The following is a 21901-nucleotide window of genomic DNA, read 5'->3' on the forward strand; positions in this document are numbered from 1 at the left end:
TTGGTGTTTTCTTTCATTCCAGATAAATGGCTTCCTTGCCAAGACTTCTTCCCTCTTTCCAGCTCCCCACTGTCCCTGTCCCCCCAGCCCCAGCTCCTGGCTCAGGGGAGCCTGGCCTGAATTCTGCTGTCTTCCTAGAGAGCAGGGGAGAAGCATCCCCCACCGTGCACTGGGAGTGAGAGAGAATGAGAGGGCCAGGGCGGGGACGTGGTCACTGGGACTCCTCTGTGGTCCTGTCTGTTTCAGGTTTTGCCTACCTCATCGGGTCCCCTCTCCAGGCTGCAGTGGGGGTTTGGATGAGTACCACGTACGCAGGGTTGAGGTTTGAGTAGGAGCGCTCTGTCATGGTCTTCCATGTGTTCCCTCCTCCATTAAATACACACTCAAAAAACCAAAAACAAACCCTAAACCTAACCTAACCTTATTTTTTACATATTGACTTAAAATTAGTAATAAGAAGAAACCATTAGTTGGGGATTTCAGCACTTAGTAGATTATAATATTCCCTGGTGGTCAAGGTGAGGGCCAGTGTGTATCTTTTTTAAATCTCCTGTCACCTTGTTTACACGGCTGTTGGGTGGTGATTATAGACTAGAGATTGTCTTTGAATGTATACTAATTTTTTTTCATTTTATTTGTTTATTATGTTTTTGAGGTACACCAAGTTCAATCATCTGTTTTTATACACATATCCCCGTATTCCCTCCCTCCCTCGACTCCCCCCCCATGAATGTATACTATTGTAAATTATTTACCAGCTTTTATCTTGGAGGAGGAGAGGTGGGTACAGGAATAGAGAATTAGAGAAAGCAGAAGGAGGCAGCGGGTGTAGGGAAGGGAGCAGGGGACCCGAGAAGCGGCAGCTGGGTTTAAATCCCATTTTCACTGTTTATTTGTTCATTAAATATGTATCAAATGCTGGCTGTGTGCTAGAGACTGTTTCAGTGCTGGGGGGGATACGTGATTGGATAAAAGTAACCAAAGTCTGTGGACGACATTCCAGGGAGAGAAGCAGCCAGCAGCCTGCAGCCAGACAGCCAGGCTCAGGCGGCCCGTGGCCGGTCAGGGTGCTGGTTGTGCTGCAGAGAATGATGGTCAGGGGGAGGCATGTGCAGAGCACCACAGACCTGGCTGCTAAAACAACAGAAATTTATTTCTCACAGTTCTGGAGGCCAGAAGCCCAAGATCAACGTGTCCGCAGGGTTGGTTTCCGCTGAGGTCTCTCTCCTTGGCTTGCAGACGGCTGCCCTCTCTCCCGCAGCCTCTTCCCTTAGTCTTCCCTCTTCGCACACATCCCTGCTGTGTCCCTGTGTCCAGACCTCCTCCTCTTACTGGGACACCCGTCAGATTGGATTAGGGCCCACCCTCACGTCTCAGTTTCCCCTAAATACCTCGTTAAAAACCCTCTCTCCAAATACAGTCTACATTCTGAGGTACTGGGGGTCAAGGCTGCAACATGTGAATTTGGGGAGCAGGGTGCAGTCTTTAATCGGGTAGAAGGGAGTGGGTGTGTGTGTGTCAGTGTCAGAGGGGGCGTCTCTAACCCAGGGACACTCTATCAGTCCCTCTAGGACTTCTCTCTACTTCATCAGTTGTTCCTTTAATGGCTTTGAGAACCCCATCTCTTGGTGTCCTTTGGGCAGCTAAGTGTGGAAGGCACCCCGTGCACTGTCTGATTCATGGGGGACCCCCAGTAAATGTGTCCCCATCCCCTCTCCTGCCCCCCGCCTGCCCTTGGCTCACAGAGCACCTTTTCCTTCTGTCTGCTCTCTTTCATCCTCTCTGCTCCTGAGTTCTACTCGTTGACATAAATGTGCCTCAGTAACCAGGCCCATGGAATGGGCCAGGGATGGCCCAGGTCCTAGGTCGCTCTGCCTTCCTCACAGTGGGGATGGTAACCCCCTGCCCATTCTTCTGGACCAAGCCTGCTTGGAGATGGCTTCTCCCCTCTGATGAGCTGTAAACACTGCTTTTACATGAGCAAGGGGAAAACTTGTGGAAAACTTGTGCAGGACTGTAAACCTAAAATCCCCGTCTCTGGTCAAAGTGTTGGATGGCTGCCTGCTGGGGAGAGCTTTCCTTGCTCTGTCAGCGCCCCCTGCCCCCCACTGGTTTCTGTCCGAGCCCTTCTCTACCCTACGTGCTGGTATCCCTGCCTCTGTTAGAGGAGTTGCCACTGGGACCCTTGCCCTGTTTATATGCTTGAGAAACCGGTAAATACATCAATATTCATACCAGAGTGGCCAAACAGACCTCGTTCAGTACCAGCCCCGTCACTTAGCTCTGTGTATGACCTCGGGTAGGTGGCTTTATTTCTTTGGGGTCTGAGGCTGAACCACCGTGCCATGGTTCTGTCTGGTACTTACGGAAATAGGCAGGGACCTGTTTGGAGTCAGACCCTCTGTCCTAATCCGGATTCTCCCCCGTGCCAGCTCTTTGACCTTGGGGGAGTCATGCATCCTTTCTGTGCATGTGTGTCCTTGTCTGAGGAGCAGGGAAAATGAGAACTACCATGAGCATTTAGGTGCTCAGTAAAGTTTAGCTTTATTGTTTATTTTATTTACATATAATTTCTCCAGCACAGTGCCAGGCTATCTACTATAAATATATGTATTTTTATCCATTTTTAACAACTTTCATGTATTTTTCCTATCACTGTGAAGTTTGAAGTCACACTCAGGTTACTGCAGTTGAAGTCTCCCAATCCCACAAGATTAGCGGTATTGATGTTCCCATTTTAGAGCTGGGAAAGTCAAGGCTCAGAGAACCTAAGTGCCTCCCCCCAAGTAGCAAGTGAGAGATCTCAGGTCCTTTCCCTGCGCCTCTAATTTTCAGGCCAGTAATTTTCCATATCTGCTTCCGTTGCCTCTCCTGCCCTCTCAACCCACTTAACCCTTTAAGTGGCTAGTGTCTGTGAAGCTGGGGCTTGTAGACTTTCAAGCTTTTGTCTGCGACCTTAACGCAGTGGCTTGGCCTGGTGCCTCCCTGGCTTACGGTGCTAGGTGTAAAGTACAGCCTTCCCTGCTCCATCCCAGGCCTGGCGGTGGGTGGGGGTGGGGGTGGGGGTGGGGCGACTGCCAGGTGTGTGAGATGGGTTCAGCCTGGAGGCTGCAGGGAACCTTAGCTGTTCCCCCTCAGCCTTCCAGCACTGCCCCCGCCTCCCGGGCCGCCTCCTAGCCCACCAGCCTGCTGTTCTCAGCCTGCCTTCTGCCTAGAGCCGGGCCTGCCTCCCACCAACCGTCTCCTGCGCTTGCCAGGGTGTGGAGGAGGTGGCAGTGTCGCGCCAAGTGCTCATGAAAAATGCCTCATCAGGGGATTAATTACTGGCCGCCGAGCCTGGTGGAATTCACAAGGCCCCATCCTCACTGTGGCTTCTCATCTCTGACTGCCTCTCCTCCTCCCTCCAAACCTACCTGGAGCTAGTTCTGCCCACTTTCTGGCTGGCACTTGAGACCTCATGTCAGGGAGGGAGGAAGAGACAGTGGCCCCCGAGGAGGCCGAGACGGAAGATCTGGCAGCGTCCCTGCCTCCCCAGCCTCTTACCAGCCATGTGCCCTGGGGCCTGGTTGTCCTCATAGCGAGGACACGCTGGGGACACCTGGCCAAGGGCTCTTCTGGGTTGCAAACCCCCACGTGCAGACCTTTGCAGTCTACACACCTGGGGCAGACCAGTGTTAGAAGCTAAAAAAGGATGGCTCTCTTCCCCTTTAAAACAAGTCGCAGGCTTTAATTATCCTGAGGTTGAAATAGCAGAGTCCCCCCATCCCCTTCTGGCTTTCGGACAAGAATCTGAAGAATGTGATACTCCATTGAGGACCTGAGCAAAGATCAGGGGCCGGGGCGGGATTCAGGGCCCTTCCGGGGCCTTAGCAGGCAGCCTTTGTGCTCCCAGACCTGGGACATTCCAAACTGGTTGTGGTCAGGATTCTGAACCACAGGCGGGTTAAATTCCTGCCTCCTCGATGGGATCCGCAGGGGACAGCTGGGAGGGGTGGGGAGAGAAACCTACACCCCACCCCCACACGCTCATCTTAGAGAAATTGGGTTCAAGGAGTTTGCAGAGGAAAGTTGCCTGACATGAGTGGGGAGGGGTTGGTGCCAGCCAGGAGGACCGCGTCTGCCGCTTTGCTTCCGGGTGGCAGGGAAGATTGCGGGTCGTCCCAGGCTCCTTCCCCGTCCTGACCCATCACTGATTGCTGGTCACCAGGTCATCTTACCAACCTTGCTGGCAGCTCTGTGCCTTTGCTGCCTCCCTGCTTGCTCAGAGCCTGGTGGGTAGGCGCAGACCGCTAGGGTACAGACACCAACAGCTACTCCCTGTGCCCTGAAGCAAGTCACCGAAGCATCCTGGGCTTTGGTTTCCTCATCTGCGAAGCAGGACACTAACAGAACCTTCCTCCGGGTTGTGTTGTGCGGTAGTGAGGTCTTACGTGAGAAGCACCCAGAGCTGTTAAGTGTCAGCACAGTCTTGTGCCGTGGGCTTTGTGATTCCCATTGTACAGATGAGGAAAGGGGGTGCAGAGGGTTAAATTATCTTCCCAGAATCCCTCAGCCCGTGAATGGAGACTCCTTGGCCACGTCCAGGTTGGCCTGATGTGTCCCATCCTGCCGTGATCCTGCACGCTCTGGGGAGGTGTGCGTGCGCACGTCTGCGTGCGCGGGAGGGGAGGCTCCGCCCAGGCGAGGCTGGTGTGGCCGAATCTGGCCATTCCCTAAAGGCAGGGGCCTCCGCTGCTTCTCTCACCTGCAGCTTCAGCCTTGGCCCCTCTGGGACCAGCCTGTGGCCCTGGGCAAAGGAGTGATTCTCAGCGGGCTGTAAAATAAGCAGCGGCCAGGTTTCTGGTGACTGATGTGGTGAGCTCATCCGTCCCTGCAGCCCCGCTCCCTGCTCCAGGACAGCTGGGCCAGCCAGCCTTTCAGACATGGGTGCTACCACAACCTGCTCTAGGAGCTGTCATTTAATTCTTGTGTAAAGTGTGAAACAAGCGGGTTTTATCTTCACCCTGTGCGTGGCTCATATTTGGGTCATTTTCCCCTGGGAGGCCGAAGGCTCTGGGATGCTGTTTGTCCAGCCCTTCTTCTCTGGACAGCTTGGCTCTGTGCACCCTGCAGCCTGTGTGCCCCGGGCTGGCAGCGTCCTGGCTCAGTGGAGAAGAGGCCCAAGGGATGGAAACAGGGAAGAGACACAGTTTGCTGTCCGGTTTTGGAGTTTTTGTTTCTGCTGTCCAGGGTGATGAGAGCAGCCCGGGGGAGGTGGCCTCCTGCCTCCACCATCCCAGGTCCTCCACTTCCCATGCCAACTCTCACTATTGGGTTGTGCCGACCGCAGCTCTGCTCCCTCGGACTCCTTTTGTGAGATCCTACTTAACCCTCTGGAGGATGATGAAGGAGGAGAATACTCTCGAGTCAGTTCACGTCACCTTGGTGGAGAAGGAGGCCACTCCAGGGCCCCTTGGCCTTTGAGCTGGTTACCAGGGGGCTCTTGAAATCCCGTAGACTGTACTTGAGGTTCTCTGTGACCCCCTAAGACGGTACACAAAGGGTTCAAAGCCTTCAACTAATTCTCAAAGGGGTCTTTGATCGCTCGAAGTGTTAGAAACCACTGATCTAGAGAGATGGGGGCTTTGGGTTTCCTGTTTATAGAACGTGTGTGTGTATAAACAGATATGCCTTTGTGTGTATAAACAGATATATCTTTGCATATCTGTTCATACACACACAGACACACAGACACACACGCTATTATCAGGCGGGAGGGTCTGCTCATTATAGGGTTAGGTGACACTGTCCCAAGGATGTAAATGTGTGGAGGGCACCTTCCTGGGACAGTCGCCTTTTCCTCTCCCATCTGATCTGTATTAAGCCTATAATATCATAGCACTTCTGGGTGTCTCTTCATTGTGGGGCTGGGCCTTGAGCTTTGAGTGGTGATGTTTTGATTGTAGTGGATTTGATCTATTGTTACTCTGTATGTGGAGGAAACCGGGCTCTTCTTTCTTTCTGTTCTTGTAATCTTCCACCTGGACTCCAGGTCCTCAAAGGATGTTTCCTAAGGCCCTATAGATCCAGACAGGTCACTTCACCTCCCTGAGCATCTGTCTCTCTCTTTTTTAATGGGGATGGTGGGAAGCAGGGAATGGAGTAGGGTCTGTAGGACACCTGCCCTGGCTTTACTGAAGGTGTCAGGATCAAGTGTCCAACCCATGTCGGGTGACTGGGCTGCTACAGCTGCCGTCTTACCTGCCTGAGGTTTGACACTCGCCCCCCCCAGCCCCGCACCCCCAAAGCCTTGCTTTGGCTTTGGACTTTTTTTTTTTAATTAATTTTTATTGGAGTATAGTTGCTTTACAATGTTATGTTAGCTTCTACTGCACAGCAAAATGAATCAGCCATGCATATACCTATATCCCCACCCTTTTGGACTTCCCTCCCATTTAGGACACCACAGGGCATAAGGTAGAGTTCCCTGTGCTATGCAGTATGTTCCCATCAGTTGTCTATTTTATACATAGTATCAATAGTGTATACCTGTCAATCCCAATCTCCGAATTCCTCTCACTCCACCCCTTCCCCCCTCGGTATCCATACATTTGTTCTCTACCGGCTTTGGACTTAGCTTTTGCTTGTGAACTTTACTGTGTGATCTTGGGCAAATTGCTGGCCTAGCCTGAGCCTCATCTACGCAGTGAAGGTTGCGTCAGATGGGTGTTTTTCAGACTGTCAGTTGAGATTTACAAGTGGATCGTGAGATTACCGGTGGCAACCAGTAGCTTTAGGAATTAAATAGACTCAAATGGAAAAACATCAGAGTGCCCTGTGTCTATGTATCATTTTATGAAGCTTCTGTTGACACATATTTGCATATTCGTGATAAAAAAGCTTTTAAATTAATTTTTTTCTACTGTGGCTTGAGATTAAAAAAAATGTTGGCGCCCCCAGGATGAGATGCTCTCTGACTTGCGTGGTTCCCCCGCCACTGCAGCCGAGCCTGCAAAGGGGGGAGCTCCCTGCAAGATCAAACTCTTTAAAGTTCTTTACAAAATTCTGGGAAATGAGCTGCATTCCTGGGGTGGAATAAATCATGTTGAGTGAGGCTGGGCAGGATGTGACTTCAAACCCTCCGAAATGGGCTGTGTGAGGGCAGCACTTGTGACTGAGTCATTATGAGCGAGCTCGGTGGCGACACAGACTCCTTGAGAGACAAAGCAAGACTATGGGGGAGGGGCACCGGCAGGCCCGGGGCGCCACCAAGCACTGCTCCTCCCTTAGCTCATTTGGGTCCTCACAATAGTCCTTCGAGTTGAGCCAGGCTCTGACTGCATTGCAGAGACGGGGCTGTGAGCTCGCTCTGCTGGGGGGCTGCACAGCTCCACGCCCTCCTGTCCTCTGTGTCCTGGGGGGCAGCTGGTAGTAGCATCTCCAGTTGACACCTGGAGAAACCGAGGCGCAGGGGCCCAGTCAACCTGGCCCAGTTTGTTCTGCTAGTAAAGCGATGGGTCTGCAGTTCCCCCGCCAGTCTAGCTGCCTCCTGAGTCTGATTCTTTCTAAGACGGCTCCCATAAAGGTCATGAATAAGTTATCACCATTTGGAAGGTCTCTTCTCTCAGAGTCGACTTAAAGGACCGCCTGATCAATTCAGGAAGATCCTTGTTGACCTCTGGCCAGTCGTGTGTCAGTTAGAAACAAAATGGAGATTAGTGTGCATCAGATTTGGCTGGAGGGGTGGCAGAGAAGAATGAGAGGATGCCGATGCGATCCTGAATGGCCACAGAGAAGGCTCAGCCCATTATGGGCCTTTACTGCCTTGTCTACTAAAGAGAGTCACTGGGGTTTGGAAAATAAGCTGCGGGATTACTGGGCTTACCCTCAAGCACTTTAAGAATGGGTGGCAGAGTGTCGGTTGGGCTCGGTCCTTGGCGTTTGGACCTTTTGGGAGACTGGAACCGTCCCCATTTCAAAGTTCATCAGAGATTACTCAGCACCTATGCAGGTTGGACCCAGCGGTGACTGGGACTCACTGTGACCCTAGAGCTCTCGGCCCAACAGGAATGGGGTCAGGATGGCTATCGGTGGTCGTGGCTATGATACTCAGGGATTCTGTTTGTTTTTTGTATCATTAAAACATCACTCAGAATAACAAGCTGCCAAAGGCCTGGTGGGTCTTGGATTGAATGATTTTCAAAATTGTCTTTCGTTTCTGACCTTGGGCTGGGCTTCTGATGTGGACTCAGGAAACCAGCATGCTGCACTTTCCCATTGAGACTGTGGCCATATATAATTAAGTCTTCTCAGTATGGTTATTTTTCTGTGTTGGGTTTCAGCAAACTGTGCTCGCATGCTTGGGGAAAGAAAAACCGTCCTATCAGCAGAACCAGAGGGAAGGAATAACTTCACTGCAGGAATCTGAAGGTTTGAGTTGCCCCTGTGTGAGTGTGGGACGCTCTCGAGGGCACAGGGATGCTGTCTGTGGCAGGGCAGGGTGGTGTGTTGCATGCACGCTTCCTGATGAGAAGGCAGCCGAGCAACTGTGTCAACCTTGCCAAACCTGGCGGCACGTCTGGGGGGATGTGCCCCTTGCTGTTTGGGTAGGGACCCCACCACCGTGTCTGACATGACTTATTTCTCTGCAGTTTCTCCTGGGCAGCTGAGTGGAAGCTCATTACTGAGTAGGTAAGGCACATGTGTGATCTCACTACACACATACTGAACCAATTAAAAGCAAAGTCAAGGTCCAGTGCCGACAACGTACCCGCAGATCTAGCCTCTTACCATTACCTGCCCGGCCTCAGCACTGACTGAGAGCTGCATCACTGATGTGCCTGTCCCCTCCCTTGACACCAGGCAGAAGGGCTTAGGAGGGAATGGTTATTCTCCTGGACAGCCAGGTTCCAGAAGATACACTGTGAACTGTAAACCAAAGCGTTCTAAACAGTCCAGTTCAAGTCAACAAGCATAGACTGACTGAGGACCCTCTCTGAACCCCGGGCTCAGTCAGCACCTGCAGGAGTTCTAGGGATGACGGGGACAGGCAGAGAGGCTCTGGTGGTTCTGGTATAAGGCAGACTGTGCTGGAGTGGGCCTGGGGAGAGGAGAGAGAAAGAGGAATAATCTACCGGGTACTAGGAAAGGCTCCCTGGGTGAGTGGAGGGTTGTGATGGAGTGAAGACTCTGGGGAGTTGTGGCTGGAATGAGGGTGTCTGGCAGGGCACAAGAGAGGTGGGGCTGGAAAGATGGTTGGGGCATTGGTTGAGGGAATTGGTTGGGCTTTAAAGGCCGTAGGGATCTTTCTCTTTAGGTGGGAAGGGCCGTCATTCTGAATGGTGGAATTCTTAAATAGTGGAGCTGTCTTCAAGCTCTAACTGCTTCCTGCCCTGATTAGTTGCTTGATTCATTCATTAAAAATGTACCTTGTGGCCCTGAGGACAGGGTGGTATCTTTTTTTTTTTAATTTAAATTTATTTGTTTATTTTATTGACTGTGTTGGGTCTTTTTTTGCTGTGTGTGGGCTTTCTTTTAGTTACGGTGAGTGGGAGCTGCTCTTCGTTGTGGTGCGCGGGCTCCTCATTGCCGTGGCTTCTCTTGTGGCGGAGCACGGGCTCTAGGTGCGTGGGCTTCAGTAGTTGCAGCACATGGGCTCAGTAGTTGTGGCTCACAGGCTCTAAAGCGCAGGCTCAATAGTTGTGGCACACGGGCTTAGTTGCTCCGCGGCATGTGGGATCTTCCTGGAGCAGGGATCGAACCCGTGTTCCCGGCATTAGCAGGCAGATTCTTAACCACTGCGCCACCTAGGAAGCCCAGGGTGGTATCTTAGTGGAGAAGACTCAGGTGGATGCTTTGGTCTCTGTGACTCATGATGTAGGAGATCTATGCTGTAGACACTTTGGTAACACCGGTGGGAGAGTTCCTGGGATGCTGGGTCACTTCTCACTTAGGAGGAAGTGACCGTGGTGGACATGGACTGCCAGGGTTCTCCCTGAGCTGGGTTGTTGGGAGTGGTAGCTCAGAGGGTAAAGTCTGCCTCCATTTGTCCCCGTCATGTGGCATGTGACCCCTTTCTCCCCAGCCTTGTCATGGGACTCTTTCTCCTCTCATGTTGCAAGCCCCCTGCTGGCTGGTCCATGGTATTTTCCAACTGCTGGCTTTTCTTGTTGCCCCTTAAATTGAGGTCAGGCAGGGTGATTTCTTTAAAATACAAATCCAGTGATGTCACCCTCCCACGCCTCCCCTTGTCCCTAGAATAAAGTCCACGTTCCTCAACATGGCTGATGAGATACTGGGTGAGCAGCTGGGCATCCCCCCCACCGCCCATCTCTAGCTACTCCCCCCCACCCTGCCCCCACCTCCTAGTCCTCATGTGGGAGGAGGGAATCTCAAGTCTGGTGTCACTTTTTTTTTTTTTTTTTGGTGTCACTTTTGATGGCCTGGGTTCCTTGGGTGCAGGCCCTGCATTTCAGCGTTCCCTGGGGAACTCAGGGGTCCTGGGAAGCCCCTCCAGATGGCCTCTGAGGAGGGAGGGGTGAAAGGGGTGGGATCTGGGGCTCTGGTGCTAAATTCCTCCCTGGCCTGTCTCTGGTCTGGTTTTCTTATCTGCTCAACATCAGCGTCCGGCTGGGGTTGGAGTACGGCTAATGGAAACAAGCCCCAGCTTCTTCTGTAAGCAAACAACATTCCTGAGGTGGGGCGGGGAGGGGCCCATCCACCATCCTCCCATTCCTCAGCAGCTTCTGGGCTGTGGGCAGCTGGGGGCCCCTCCCCGCTTCATAGCCTGGGGACAGTGAGCATCTCAGGTGGGGGGCTGCTGTGAGGGTGGCCCTGGGTGGCGGCGTGGCTGAACGGCCCCCGTGTTTGTGGCCCTGTGTCCATTATGTGTTTGGGCCTGGTGGCAGCTGCCCAGTAAGTGACATCCGTAGGGTCGCCCTGCTGGTCAGTGCCAAGCCGGACTCAAACTCAGCTCCTCCGCCACAGGCCTCGTGCCTACATCCCACCAGATCGGCGTTTCCCAGGCCAGCATCGAGAAATATTTTTCCCGAAGGATATTCCTGGGTGCTAAGCCTGAGTGGGCAAAATGAAGTGGGTTTCCTTACTGCGGGCTTCTCAGAACCTTTTGTGTGCATCGCGGCTCAGCAGAAAGGCCACGGGATGCATCATATCCAGCCTCGCTGGGCCAGGGAGCCCTCTGCCCTTGTGCAAATCACTGTGGCTGGGAGTCACCAGATGGTACCAGCTTGTTCTCTGTGAACTAGCGTAACCTGAAGAGAGTCACGAAGCTTCTGGAAGATTTTCGTAAGCCCCAGGTATCATTCCAGGAAGGATTAGGATTAATCAGGTCAGGAGGACAGGATAGAGGAGTTGAGAGGGGAGTTCCTAGTGTCGGATTCTTTGCTGGGAAGTTGAGTTACAACTCCTCCAAGTGTCTGGTATTTTTTTCTCTTTCTAAAGCTAGGAGATGAGTTGTTCACAGCTTTAAGACTGCAGGAGTCATGAGCAGGGGACTCAAACCCAGGGCTGTCTTGACTCCAAATTTGTGCCCATTCCATTCCATTCCATTCCATACCATCACAGTGCATTACAAACACATCTGGGGGATCTCCAGAGTCTGTGCCCCCCATGGCACTGGTTTCTCCAAGCCCTGTCTCTCTGTTCTGAATTGGTACCAGAGAACGTGCCTGCAGCACTTGCTCAGCAGATGCAGACTGACGGCCAGGAGAGGCAAGAAGGGCGGCCCAGGGCTTCTCCTGGGTCCCCATGAGGGCAGAGGCCACTCCACCCCAGCTGAGGTCCTTTCTGCTACATCCGGTGGTAGATGGTAGGCACCTCCCTTGGTTAATCCAGGTGCACCAGGTGGTTCCAGAAAACTGAGATGGTTCATTCAACCTCACGCAGAGCTTCTTGGGGACCAGTAACTTATCTTCAGTACTATTTCTCTTTGTGAGTTGAAAGCCCTGATATGCTTTCTTTTTCCTTTTGTTTCGGGGATATAAAAATTGGCTCACAAATGGCTTGGGTTTTATAACAAATTAGGTGGCTGTGACCCTGGTGTGTGCTTTCAGCTCAGCTCTCCTCGTCACTTCAGCTCTCGTATTTTCTGGCCTCTCTGCACAGCTCAGAGGGATTTTCCAGCCTCTTTGAAACCTTCCCCATTACTCCTTCTGCCTTCTCTTCATCTTGTTCCTCATTCATTCATTCATTCAGGAAACTTTAACTGAGCACCTGCCCCAAGTCGGGCATTGCGCTAGACATTTGAAGGTGAATGAGAGCTGGTCCCCATCCTCAGATAAAAGTGCCCATCATGACAACCCAGCTGTTGGATTACAGCAGTGGAGACAGGAATCCAGCTGTTGGATTACAGCAGTGGAGACAGGATAGAGCCCAGAGGGGAGGGTCACGAGAGAATTCTTTTCTCCCGGCAATCAGAGGATGGAGCCTGGAGCAATTTGAGAGAGGGTTCCTGGTGCAGAGGACACTTCTTCAAAGGCCTGGAGGCGTAAGCAGAGTGGGACGTGAAGGAATTGCTTATGAGGAGCTGGGAACAGCTTAGGTTGCACCAGAAAGGAAGGGTAAGGAGAGAGGAAGGGCTGGGAGCACCGAGGAGATTAATGGATTGGGTCACAAAGGGTCTACTCACTGTGCAAAGATGATTAGATTTTATTCCCCGCGACTCCGGGGAACTCCGGGGAAGTCGCGGGGTCCTTGGACCCGCTAGTAATATCAATAAAACAGAAAGTAGTGTGCAGAGAAACGGAGCTGCCGAGTCATCTTGAAGGCGGTGAGGAGGCTGGGTTTGAAGGAGGTGGAAGATGCAGGGGAAGAGCCAGCAAGGAGGCCGCTGTCACAGCCCAGAAAGGATGGGGGGCAGGCCTGATGTGGAAGGCACCCCAGCCATGAGGTTGGTGGAGGGCTTGCTAACCCACCGGGGAGGAGTTTACAGTGACTGTCTTGGGTGACCAGATGGACAGTGTCTTAGCCAGAGATGGAGACCCGAAAGAGGATGCAGGTTTGGGGAGAGGAGGGTGGGGGGAGTTAGTTCAGCTGTGATGATGCTGGTGGATCCTCCAGGTGGAGACGTCGTCCCTCTGGTAGGTGGGAGACATTCACCTGGGTATCTTCCCTGGGACTAATCCTTTTCTTTCTCTTTTTCTTTCTTTCTTTCTTTTCTTTGTTTTTTGTTTTTTTTTTTTTAAATTTTTGGCCACGTCACTGGCTTGCAGGATCTTAGTTCCCCAACCAGGGATGGAACCCGTACCCTCAGCAGTGAGAGTGTGGAGTCCTAACCACTGGACTGCCAGGGAATTGCCTCCTTGGGAGTGATGCTGATTTGCCAAAACCGTCTGGTAAATAGCATCTGATGGATTTCCCAGGATGATGGGGGGAGCTGGCCCAGCCGCGGGAGCACTTCCCTCTGCCCTGCCCCCAGCATGGCTGCTTTGTGTCTCCTGTTAATCACCTGGTCCTCTTGATGCTGGTGAACTTTGCTTATGAGTCACTGGCTGAGCTGCCGTGTTGGAGGCTCTGAGGGAGATTCCTGTCCTGCCTGGGGAGGTACATCAGCCTCCTGTGTCTGGTTTTCTTTAAAGTACAGTCCAGTAGTGGTCATACCCCTTAGTGTGCAAGGGACAGTCCTTCCTTGGTGACAGCACTGTCTGTGATGGTCATCATCTGGGTCTTGGGAATCATTTTGCTCTGAGGACTTATGTTTTAAGGAGAGGTGGCTTGTGCACTTGAGAGTTGGGAGAGAATTTCCTAAGGAGAGGTCTGGGTCCCAATGCAGTATTTGTTCAAACTAATCCCTTAAATCAGCGGTTCTCAACTGGGGGCACTTTCCCCCCACTCCCCACCTTTGGCAATGTCTGGAGACGTTTTTGGTTGTCAAAATGCTCCTGGAATCCAGTGAGTAGAAATCAGAGATGCCGCTAAACATCTTCCAACGCACAGGACAGCGCCCACAACAGAGTTATGTGGCCCCATATGTTCATCGTGCTGAGTCAGAGAAACCCTGCCTTAACTGACCACATAATTTCATAGTTCATGAAAAACTATTCCTTCTCCCTTGGCCTGGAATACTTTTTGACCGTCTTCCCCCCCAACCCCCGTCAATATTCTACCCATCTTTGGGGACCTAGCTTAGATGTCATCTCCTCCATGAAACTCTCCCTTGAGCTTCCAAGTTTTCCACTGAATCACCCCTTTCTCTGTTCCTACTAGCAAGTTGCTTGTTCGTCTGTCTTCCTTCATGGAGTCTTGATCCATGGTTGGTGGAATCTGAGGATTCGGAGGGCCGGTTGTACTTCCTCTTCATCCATAGGGCTGACTGGTCTGTTGGGCGCCCACCATAGTTGGTGCTGGGTGCAGCAGTGAAAGGGAGAGAAAGCTGAGGTGCTTGCTGTCTGTCCACTCTATATAAAGTCCCAGATTGCCACGGTCCCTAGTGGTATGTGTCTATCCTGTCATCTCACTACATTACAAGCTCCTTGGGTCCTTTGCACCTTTGTCACAGTATTTTTGCACTTAGGGCCTCAGTATGTATTACTTGGTTGCATAAGTAAATCTCATGGGTTTGAAAATTTCTGTATTATTTCAGCAGCTGCTTTCATAGGCTCTTTTTCTTTTGACTTTTTATTTTATATTGGAGTATAGTTGACTAACAGTTTTGTGTTAGTCTCAGGTGTACAGCACAGTGATTCAGTTATACATATATGTATCTATTCTTTTTTAAAAATTAATCGATCAACTTATTTTTGCTGCATCGAGTCTTTGTTGCTGCACGCGGGCTTTCTCTAGTTGTGGCGAGCAGCGGCTACTCTTTGTTGTGGTGTGCAGGCTTCTCGTGGCAGCTTCTCTTGTTGCAGAGCATGGGCTCTAGGTATGTGGGCTTAAGTAGTTGTGGCTCACGGGCTCTAGAGCGCAGGTTCAGTAGTTGTGGCGCACGGGCTTAGTTGCTCCGCAGCATGTGGGATCTTCCCGGACCAGGGATCGAACCCGTGTCCCCTGCGTTGGCAGGCAGATTCTTAACCACTGTGTCACCAGGGAAGTCCCTGTATGTATTCTTTTTCAAATTCTTTCCCTTAACAGTGGAACTCAGGCACCTTGATAGCTTCATTTCACTCGAAAGCAGTGGCTATAAGGAGGAAGAGAAGGGGCCCGTTTACCTGTGCTCTCTGGGATACGGGTGGGGATTAAAAAAAACATTCAAAGGGTCCTGCTTGTGTACAGCAGTGACTAAGCTGGAACGGGTCTCTGGTGCCTGGGTTGAGGCTGCCTGGGTCTCTGAACTGGAACCTTGGCTCAGAGAACTTGAATAGCTCCTCCAAGGTCACAGCCCTCACCTTACTTTTAGCTCCACCGATTTAAGGTGGAAATGTGGAGTCCCTTGTATAGACCAGCACAAGGAGGTGGGCTTTGCAGCCTCGAGTTGGCATAATTAATGTCTGTTTCACTGGTTTGCTTCCCCAAGAGGGCTCTCAGGTCGTGTTCTCCCCACAGCCCCAGAGAACTTGCGGGAAGGCCGTCTAAGCGTAAACCGAGTGGAGCGTTGCAGCTGAGTGGCTCTGTGTTTGAACCTGGCTTATGTGACTTGTCTGAGCCTCATTTCCCCCACCTGTCAGATGACTCTGTTGACATACCCCTTGTGAAATGACTGTGAGGACTGAGTGAGAAAATGGAGAGGTTAGCAGCAGGCCCTCAGTACTTTCAGATGAGTTAAGATGGTAGCTTTCCGATGAGTTGCGATGACTTTGAAAGCTCAAGCCTAGAACTTGGCTCAGGGAAGGCTTACATAAATCCTACTGTCTAGGAATGGAAAAGCTCACAGTGTCTGGACCACTGATGTGTCCTAGTACCATAAACTCTGTCTTTAAGGGGCTGGCAGTTTTCTTTTCCAAACAAGCACACAAGCAAGTAAAAAGAGAACCAACCAAAGGGAGGGAGAGAGGGGGAGGGAGAGGGTTCTTTGGGAAAACAGGAAGGAGTATAAGATCCAAATGGATCTTTGGGGGAGAAGGGGAGAAGGCAAATCATCGAGGAATGACATTTTGGGTTGAAAGCAGAGGTTTTTGGTCAACCTATTTACTTTCAGTTTCATCATTTCCTGAGAATCCTAATTTAGCCTCTGGTTGTGTCCTCTCGATTATGGCCTAAAAAGGCAACTGCTTGGGTTTCTTGGCGTTGGACTGGCACCCGCAGGAAGCCGGCATGGAAAGGGCCGGCCTCGGCCTGATCTGATCTCCAATGGGCTAGAGCCACCTCCTTTCTCCTTAACCCCCTGCTGGCCTGCTGAGTCCCACAACTTCCCAGGACTAATGAGGTGCCCTAATCTGAGCCACGAGCTCTTTCCTGCAGACAGTTTTCTTAGTGCTGGAGTGGTTGCTGGCACATGGGTACTGTGCCCAAGTGGCCATGCACAACAGTCTGCCCTTGGGGCCATAAAAACACCTGGATGTTCCTTTGCTCCCATAACTCCACTTGAGAATTTTTCTCAAGGTGGTCTACTAGATAAGAGGAAAAAAACTAGCATGTGTTGTTGTTGTTGTTTTAAAAAAACACTTTGGAATATTATGCAGCTGTTAAGAGTGATTACCAAGGAGAGTGTCCTGGGTTTGAGTCCTCACTCCCCCAGCTGTGTGAATGAGGGATTACTCAGAGCCCCTGCATCACCGCCTGTAACAATGAAGCATTTGGATAGAAATGATCAACAAGCAGACTGTGGTCCTGTGGGGAGGTGGTCAGAGCAAGGAGGGAAAACACCAAATGTGAAACTCCCCGCTCTGCCTGAGATAGTTAAAAATCAAGTGTTTCTCTGAGCCAGGACTGGAAGGGACCATTTTAAAAAAGAGAGAGGGACTTCCCAGGTGGCTTACTGGTTAAGAATCCGCCTACCATTGCAGAGGACATGGGTTCGAGCCCTGCTCCAGGAAGATCCCACATGCCGCGGAGCAACTAAACTGTGCACCAGAAGTATTGAGCCTATGCTTTAGAGCCCACGAGCCACAATTTTTGAGCCCGTGCACCGCAACTACCGAAGCCCACGTTCCTAGAGCCTGTGCTCCACAAGAGAAGCCACCACAATGAAGAGCCTGCGTACCACAATGAAGAGTAGCCCCCCACTCACTGCAACTAGAGAAAGCCTGTGTGCAGCAACAACAACCCAATGCAGCCAATAAAAATAAATAAATAAAATTTAAAAAAAAAAAGAGAGAAAACTAATTTGTGTGGGGAGAGTGTCAGGAATTTAGGGGTGTCTTTTTCTTTCATTTTGTAAACTGTTCTATTACACACAGGTTTAAAAAAATTTCAGGGACTTCCCTGGTGACGCAGTGGTTAAGAATCCACCCGCCAATGCAGGGGACACGCGTTGGATCCCTGGTCCAGGAAGATCCCACATGCCATGGAGCAACGAAGCCCGTGTGCCTAGAGCCCGTGCTCTGCAAGAGAAGCCGCTGCAATGAGAAGCCCACACGCAACAACAAAGACCCAAAGCAGCCAAGAATAAATAAATAAATAAAATTTATCAAAAAAAAAAAAAAATTCAGAGACCATTTAGCATGGTCCCAGGACAGGGCGGGCAGACGTGGCCGCGTGCTGCCGCAGTCAGGCAGTCGCCTCCCCAGTGTCCTTTCTGTCAGTGCCGCTGATGTCATTGCTCACAGCTCTGGATGGTGGCGGCTTGCTCCACCTGCATCCTTAGAGGTGAGCGTTTTCCTGTCTGCAGCGCTGGCTTCCCCACCAGGCACACACGAGTCAGTGGCCACCGGGGCCCAGGAGCCTCTACCCGACACAGGTGGAAACAGGAGCTCAGCGGCAGCCCTGTGGCCCCGCATCCTTAAATGTGGATGTTCCTGTTTGGGCCTGGTGGGAGGGCTCTTGAATAGAAACCCCATTGTTTATCATGACCTCTGCGGCCCTCCCCACCGGTTTAGCCCTTGTATTGATCTTGGCATTGCTGCTAACCCACGTCATTCCAGCAGAGTCGCTGAAACCAAACAGCTCTGTCCTTGGCCTGGCCAAGCAGCCGTGTTTAATGAAACGTCCTGCTCAGAGAAGGGTACTGAGGCCAGTGAGGACTCCTCAAGGCCCCCGTCCGGGGTCGGGGTGGCTTGGCCCCCCTGGAGGCAGAGGGCTGGAGCCCGATCCAGCTCTGAGGGCATGGGTTGTACCCCTCTCTCTTACAGGAAGTAGGTGCTTGGCTGCGGGTCTCTGGTAGCTATCAGAGGTAGACAGTGCTGCCTGTACCTGCCCCTGCCCCCCCAGTGAGGCCTGAAGGTAGGGCAGAACCAGGACTGAAGGTAGGGGTTGGGTGGAGTCCTCCCCTGCTACCTGCTGCCGTGTTCACGGCCTCCAGTGCAGGCTCCCTGATGAAAAGGCCGGGCACTTTACCCAGATACCCAGGGTAGGCCGGGCGCCCAGGGCCTGCAGCCTGCAGGGAGCCCACCTGCTCTTTGCTTTTGGTTCCCCCAGGGTTGGAGTGGCTGGGGTGCACTGGGAGTTTGATGAGGGCCAGAAGTCATTCTGCCGTCACTGATGGACCACTCACTGTTGACAGCCTCAGGTGGAGGCAGTGAGCCTGTTGATCTTCACCCTGCTCTGCCTTTTTTTTTTTTTTTTTTTTAATTTTTAATTTTTTATTTTGCTCTACTTCTTGACAGGCCACACGGTCCACACTGGGAAGGCTCTTTCTCAGCCTCCCTGGCTGCCTGATGAGGCCCAGGATATATCTGTTGAATGTTGCGGGATGCGTTCCCCTGTACTCCCCGTGTTCCACTCACCTTACTAACAGTTTTAGCCCAGCTTCAGTGTCGGCCTGACTTCTTCTGTAAGACCCCAGGCGCAAGTGTGCTGGGAAGAGGCCAGGCCTGGGGAACCAGGCAGATCCGGGTTAGCCCGTAGCTGGGCTGGGCAACTGTGGGCAAGCGACTTGCCCTCTCTGGGCTGTTTCCTCATGTGTAAACTGGGGATAATCAGAGTGTCCTTCCAGGGTGATTGATGGTTAGGTGAGGTTGTGAATAAACCGAGCTTGATGTTGATGGCTAGGTACTTAATGACTTGCCCCTTGCCCCTTCTCTTGTGGTGGTCTTGTAACAGGTGCCCTCACTGCTAACGAGCCGCGGACTTAGGGTTTTGGGGGACAGGGTTGAAGTGAATCCTTTTTTGCATATTGATGGGAGATCGTCTTATCCTTTACGGGTTTGCAGTCTGAGAAAAGGCTGAGAACCAGCAGCCAGTGAGGCCCTGTGCTCTGATTGTTGCACGTTCTCAAGCATGGCGGGGATGTGACTGGGGAGATGGGTCTGGGGAGCCTGGGGGCTGGGATTTTGCGGAGGATGCCTGGCCCATGGTCAGATGGATGGCAGAGAGGCAGGGGACAGCTGCTTTTTACTCTGGCAGAGAGAAGCCTTTGATTTGCTTGAATGGACTGGCCAGTGTGGAAGTGAGGACAGCTGGAAGTGGGCATGTCTAGCCCCAGCCCCCAGCCCCACACAGAAGATGAGGCCGGCCAGGTGGTCTACAGCCATCCCATTCCTGCCTTGTTCGCCGCTGACTAACTCTGGGACTGCCTGCTTCTTCTGGGGGTGGTCCTCGCAGGTGGATGGTGCCCCTTGGGCCCCCAAGAGGGGCTGCCAGGGTTTGCTTGTGCCAGGAATGTAAACAAAGGCACTGGCTGAGCTTGCTGGGGAGGCTGCCAGGCTCTGCTCCTTGGACTTGCCTTCCCTTTGGTGGTGGGGGGGGGGGTGGGGGGGGGCGGGAGCTCGCAGATTTCCTGGAAAACAGCCTCTCCTGGAGTGAGTCCAGGGGAGCCCCTCAGCCTTGATCTGGAAACCATTTAATGAGCCCAGATAAGAAGGCCTGGGCGGCCCAGACGCTTTCTTTTGTTCTCTCCCTCCCAAGCCTCCAGCCTCCTTGGGATCTGGACGCGTGAAAGACGGTGTGACTCTGGGCTTGCATCTCGGGTCCTCCTGGCTTCCTGGGCCTTGGGGGGAGGCCTTGATCTCACACGGGAAAGGCCTCCCTGTGTCGTGAGCTAGGCAGTGAGCTTCTGGGTTGTTCCTCTGGTGGCTGTGGGCTGGCTCTGTCCTAGACCAGGGTTTCTTAGTCCTGCTTTTGGTTCACTCAAAGCAGATGTCCACCTAGCTGATCCCAGCCTGAGCCTCTGAGCAGGAATAAGTACAGTGGTTAGACTGTGGGAAGACAAGGGACCAGGAGTCCTTCCTAGGTAACGCTGGACAAAGCCCCTTAACCCCAGAGAGCTTCTGTTTCCTCATCTGTAAAATGGGATAATAACAGGTACCTTACCCACTTTACAGAGTTGTGAGGAGGGGGATCTAGTGAAGTATGTGTGATAGATTTTCATAAACTATAAAACCACCCAGATATGAGGGATTATTCTTTTATCATCTTTGTTTTGCAAATGAGCTTCAAAAAAAGCAAACACCCATGGACTGAAGTTCTCCTGGCCCATAAATGATCAGGGTTGCCTTTTAACATTAGTGCCCCAGACGGGAAGCACTCAGTACTCTCCGTGATGTCTTCTGGAGCCTGACTTCTTTTCTTCTCACCTTATTTCTTCGGGTGATGGAATTAAAATCTGTTGGCAACATATTGGTGTTTGTTTTCTTCCCTTGGTTGACGCCACGAAATAAGTGTTTTAAACTGGAGACTTCCACTCTGTGCACTTGTAGTCAGTTGCCTTTTTTACGTCAGCTGGAAGCGTATCCTTGTTGGAAGTCCTCTTAAACTGTGTGGTCACTCCCCTGCCTTAGCAGGTATAGCTTAGGATGACTGTAATTACTTCTGTCTGAGACTCTTATTACACTCATCATTTGGCACAGTTGTTGTTTATAGATTTGTTTGATTGTGCATTGATCCCAGGATACATCTTACCATTAATTCCTTACAGAATCCCTGATATCAACTTGTTTTCTCAGTGATGTTTTCGTCTTTCTCCCGAAAGTAGAGAGCGAGAAAATTTCGGCAAATTGTACAATCTGGTTATATAGAATTTTACTTATTGCTGTGCTGTACAGCTTACACACATATGAGGGAATGATCTTTATGTGGCTGGTATAGCTGTAGCTAACATTTTATCCTTTTTTCCGCCCTCAGGTCCTGGCTCTAAGTCACCATGGCGCAGCAAGCTGCCGATAAGTATCTCTATGTGGATAAAAACTTCATCAATAACCCATTGGCCCAGGCCGACTGGGCCGCCAAGAAGCTGGTATGGGTGCCTTCCGACAAGAGTGGCTTTGAGCCCGCCAGCCTCAAGGAAGAGATCGGCGAGGAGGCCATCGTGGAGCTGGTGGAGAACGGGAAGAAGGTGAAGGTGAACAAGGATGATATCCAGAAGATGAACCCACCGAAGTTCTCCAAGGTGGAGGACATGGCGGAGCTCACGTGTCTCAACGAAGCCTCGGTGCTGCACAACCTCAAGGAGCGTTACTACTCAGGGCTCATCTACGTAAGTGGGTGGGGCTCTGCGTGGGTGGGAGGATTGATAAGGAGATAGACTGCATGCTCTAAGTGGAAAAGTCCTCCCTTATAGACCCGCTTCGCCCAGCCTTCTAATATGGCAGGTAGGAAGGACTGAGGCCCAGAGAGGGCAAGAGACTTATGCAGAGTCACACAGCCAGGTGCTGGCAGGGCTGAGATTGGAACTCGGTTTTCAGTATCTCTTTCTTGATGAAAATATTGTATGGACCAAATTAAAAGCCCCTGTCCCTCAGGGTATTAACCTCTTAAATTCAAAACTAGTGACCTGCAGGAAAACAAATGGCCTTAAAGGAAGCATTGCTTGTCTGCGGAGGGGAGGTGGGAGCTAAGTGCTGTTGTTTGGGAGTGGGACTCTCCCCTTGGCATCCTCAGCAGCTTACGTTAGAACCACTCTGCTGGCCTCTAAGAAATGGGTCCTGCTCAG

General features: G+C 51.7%; 1 protein-coding gene across 2 annotated transcripts in view; it reads left to right on the plus strand.

The window, feature by feature from the left end:
• The window catches only part of MYH9 (myosin heavy chain 9), a 92107-nt gene that overhangs the window by 10314 nt on the left and 59892 nt on the right, over positions 1 to 21901 (plus strand). For both annotated transcript variants that reach the window (XM_057743097.1, XM_057743098.1), the window contains exon 2: positions 21094 to 21445. In XM_057743097.1, coding sequence (XP_057599080.1) covers positions 21113 to 21445 — 333 coding nt within the window. In that variant the 5' untranslated portion in view covers positions 21094 to 21112. The remainder of the gene's footprint in view (positions 1 to 21093; positions 21446 to 21901) is intronic.

This window comes from Hippopotamus amphibius, chromosome 7 (assembly GCF_030028045.1).
Source record: "Hippopotamus amphibius kiboko isolate mHipAmp2 chromosome 7, mHipAmp2.hap2, whole genome shotgun sequence".
Lineage (NCBI taxonomy): Eukaryota > Metazoa > Chordata > Mammalia > Artiodactyla > Hippopotamidae > Hippopotamus > Hippopotamus amphibius.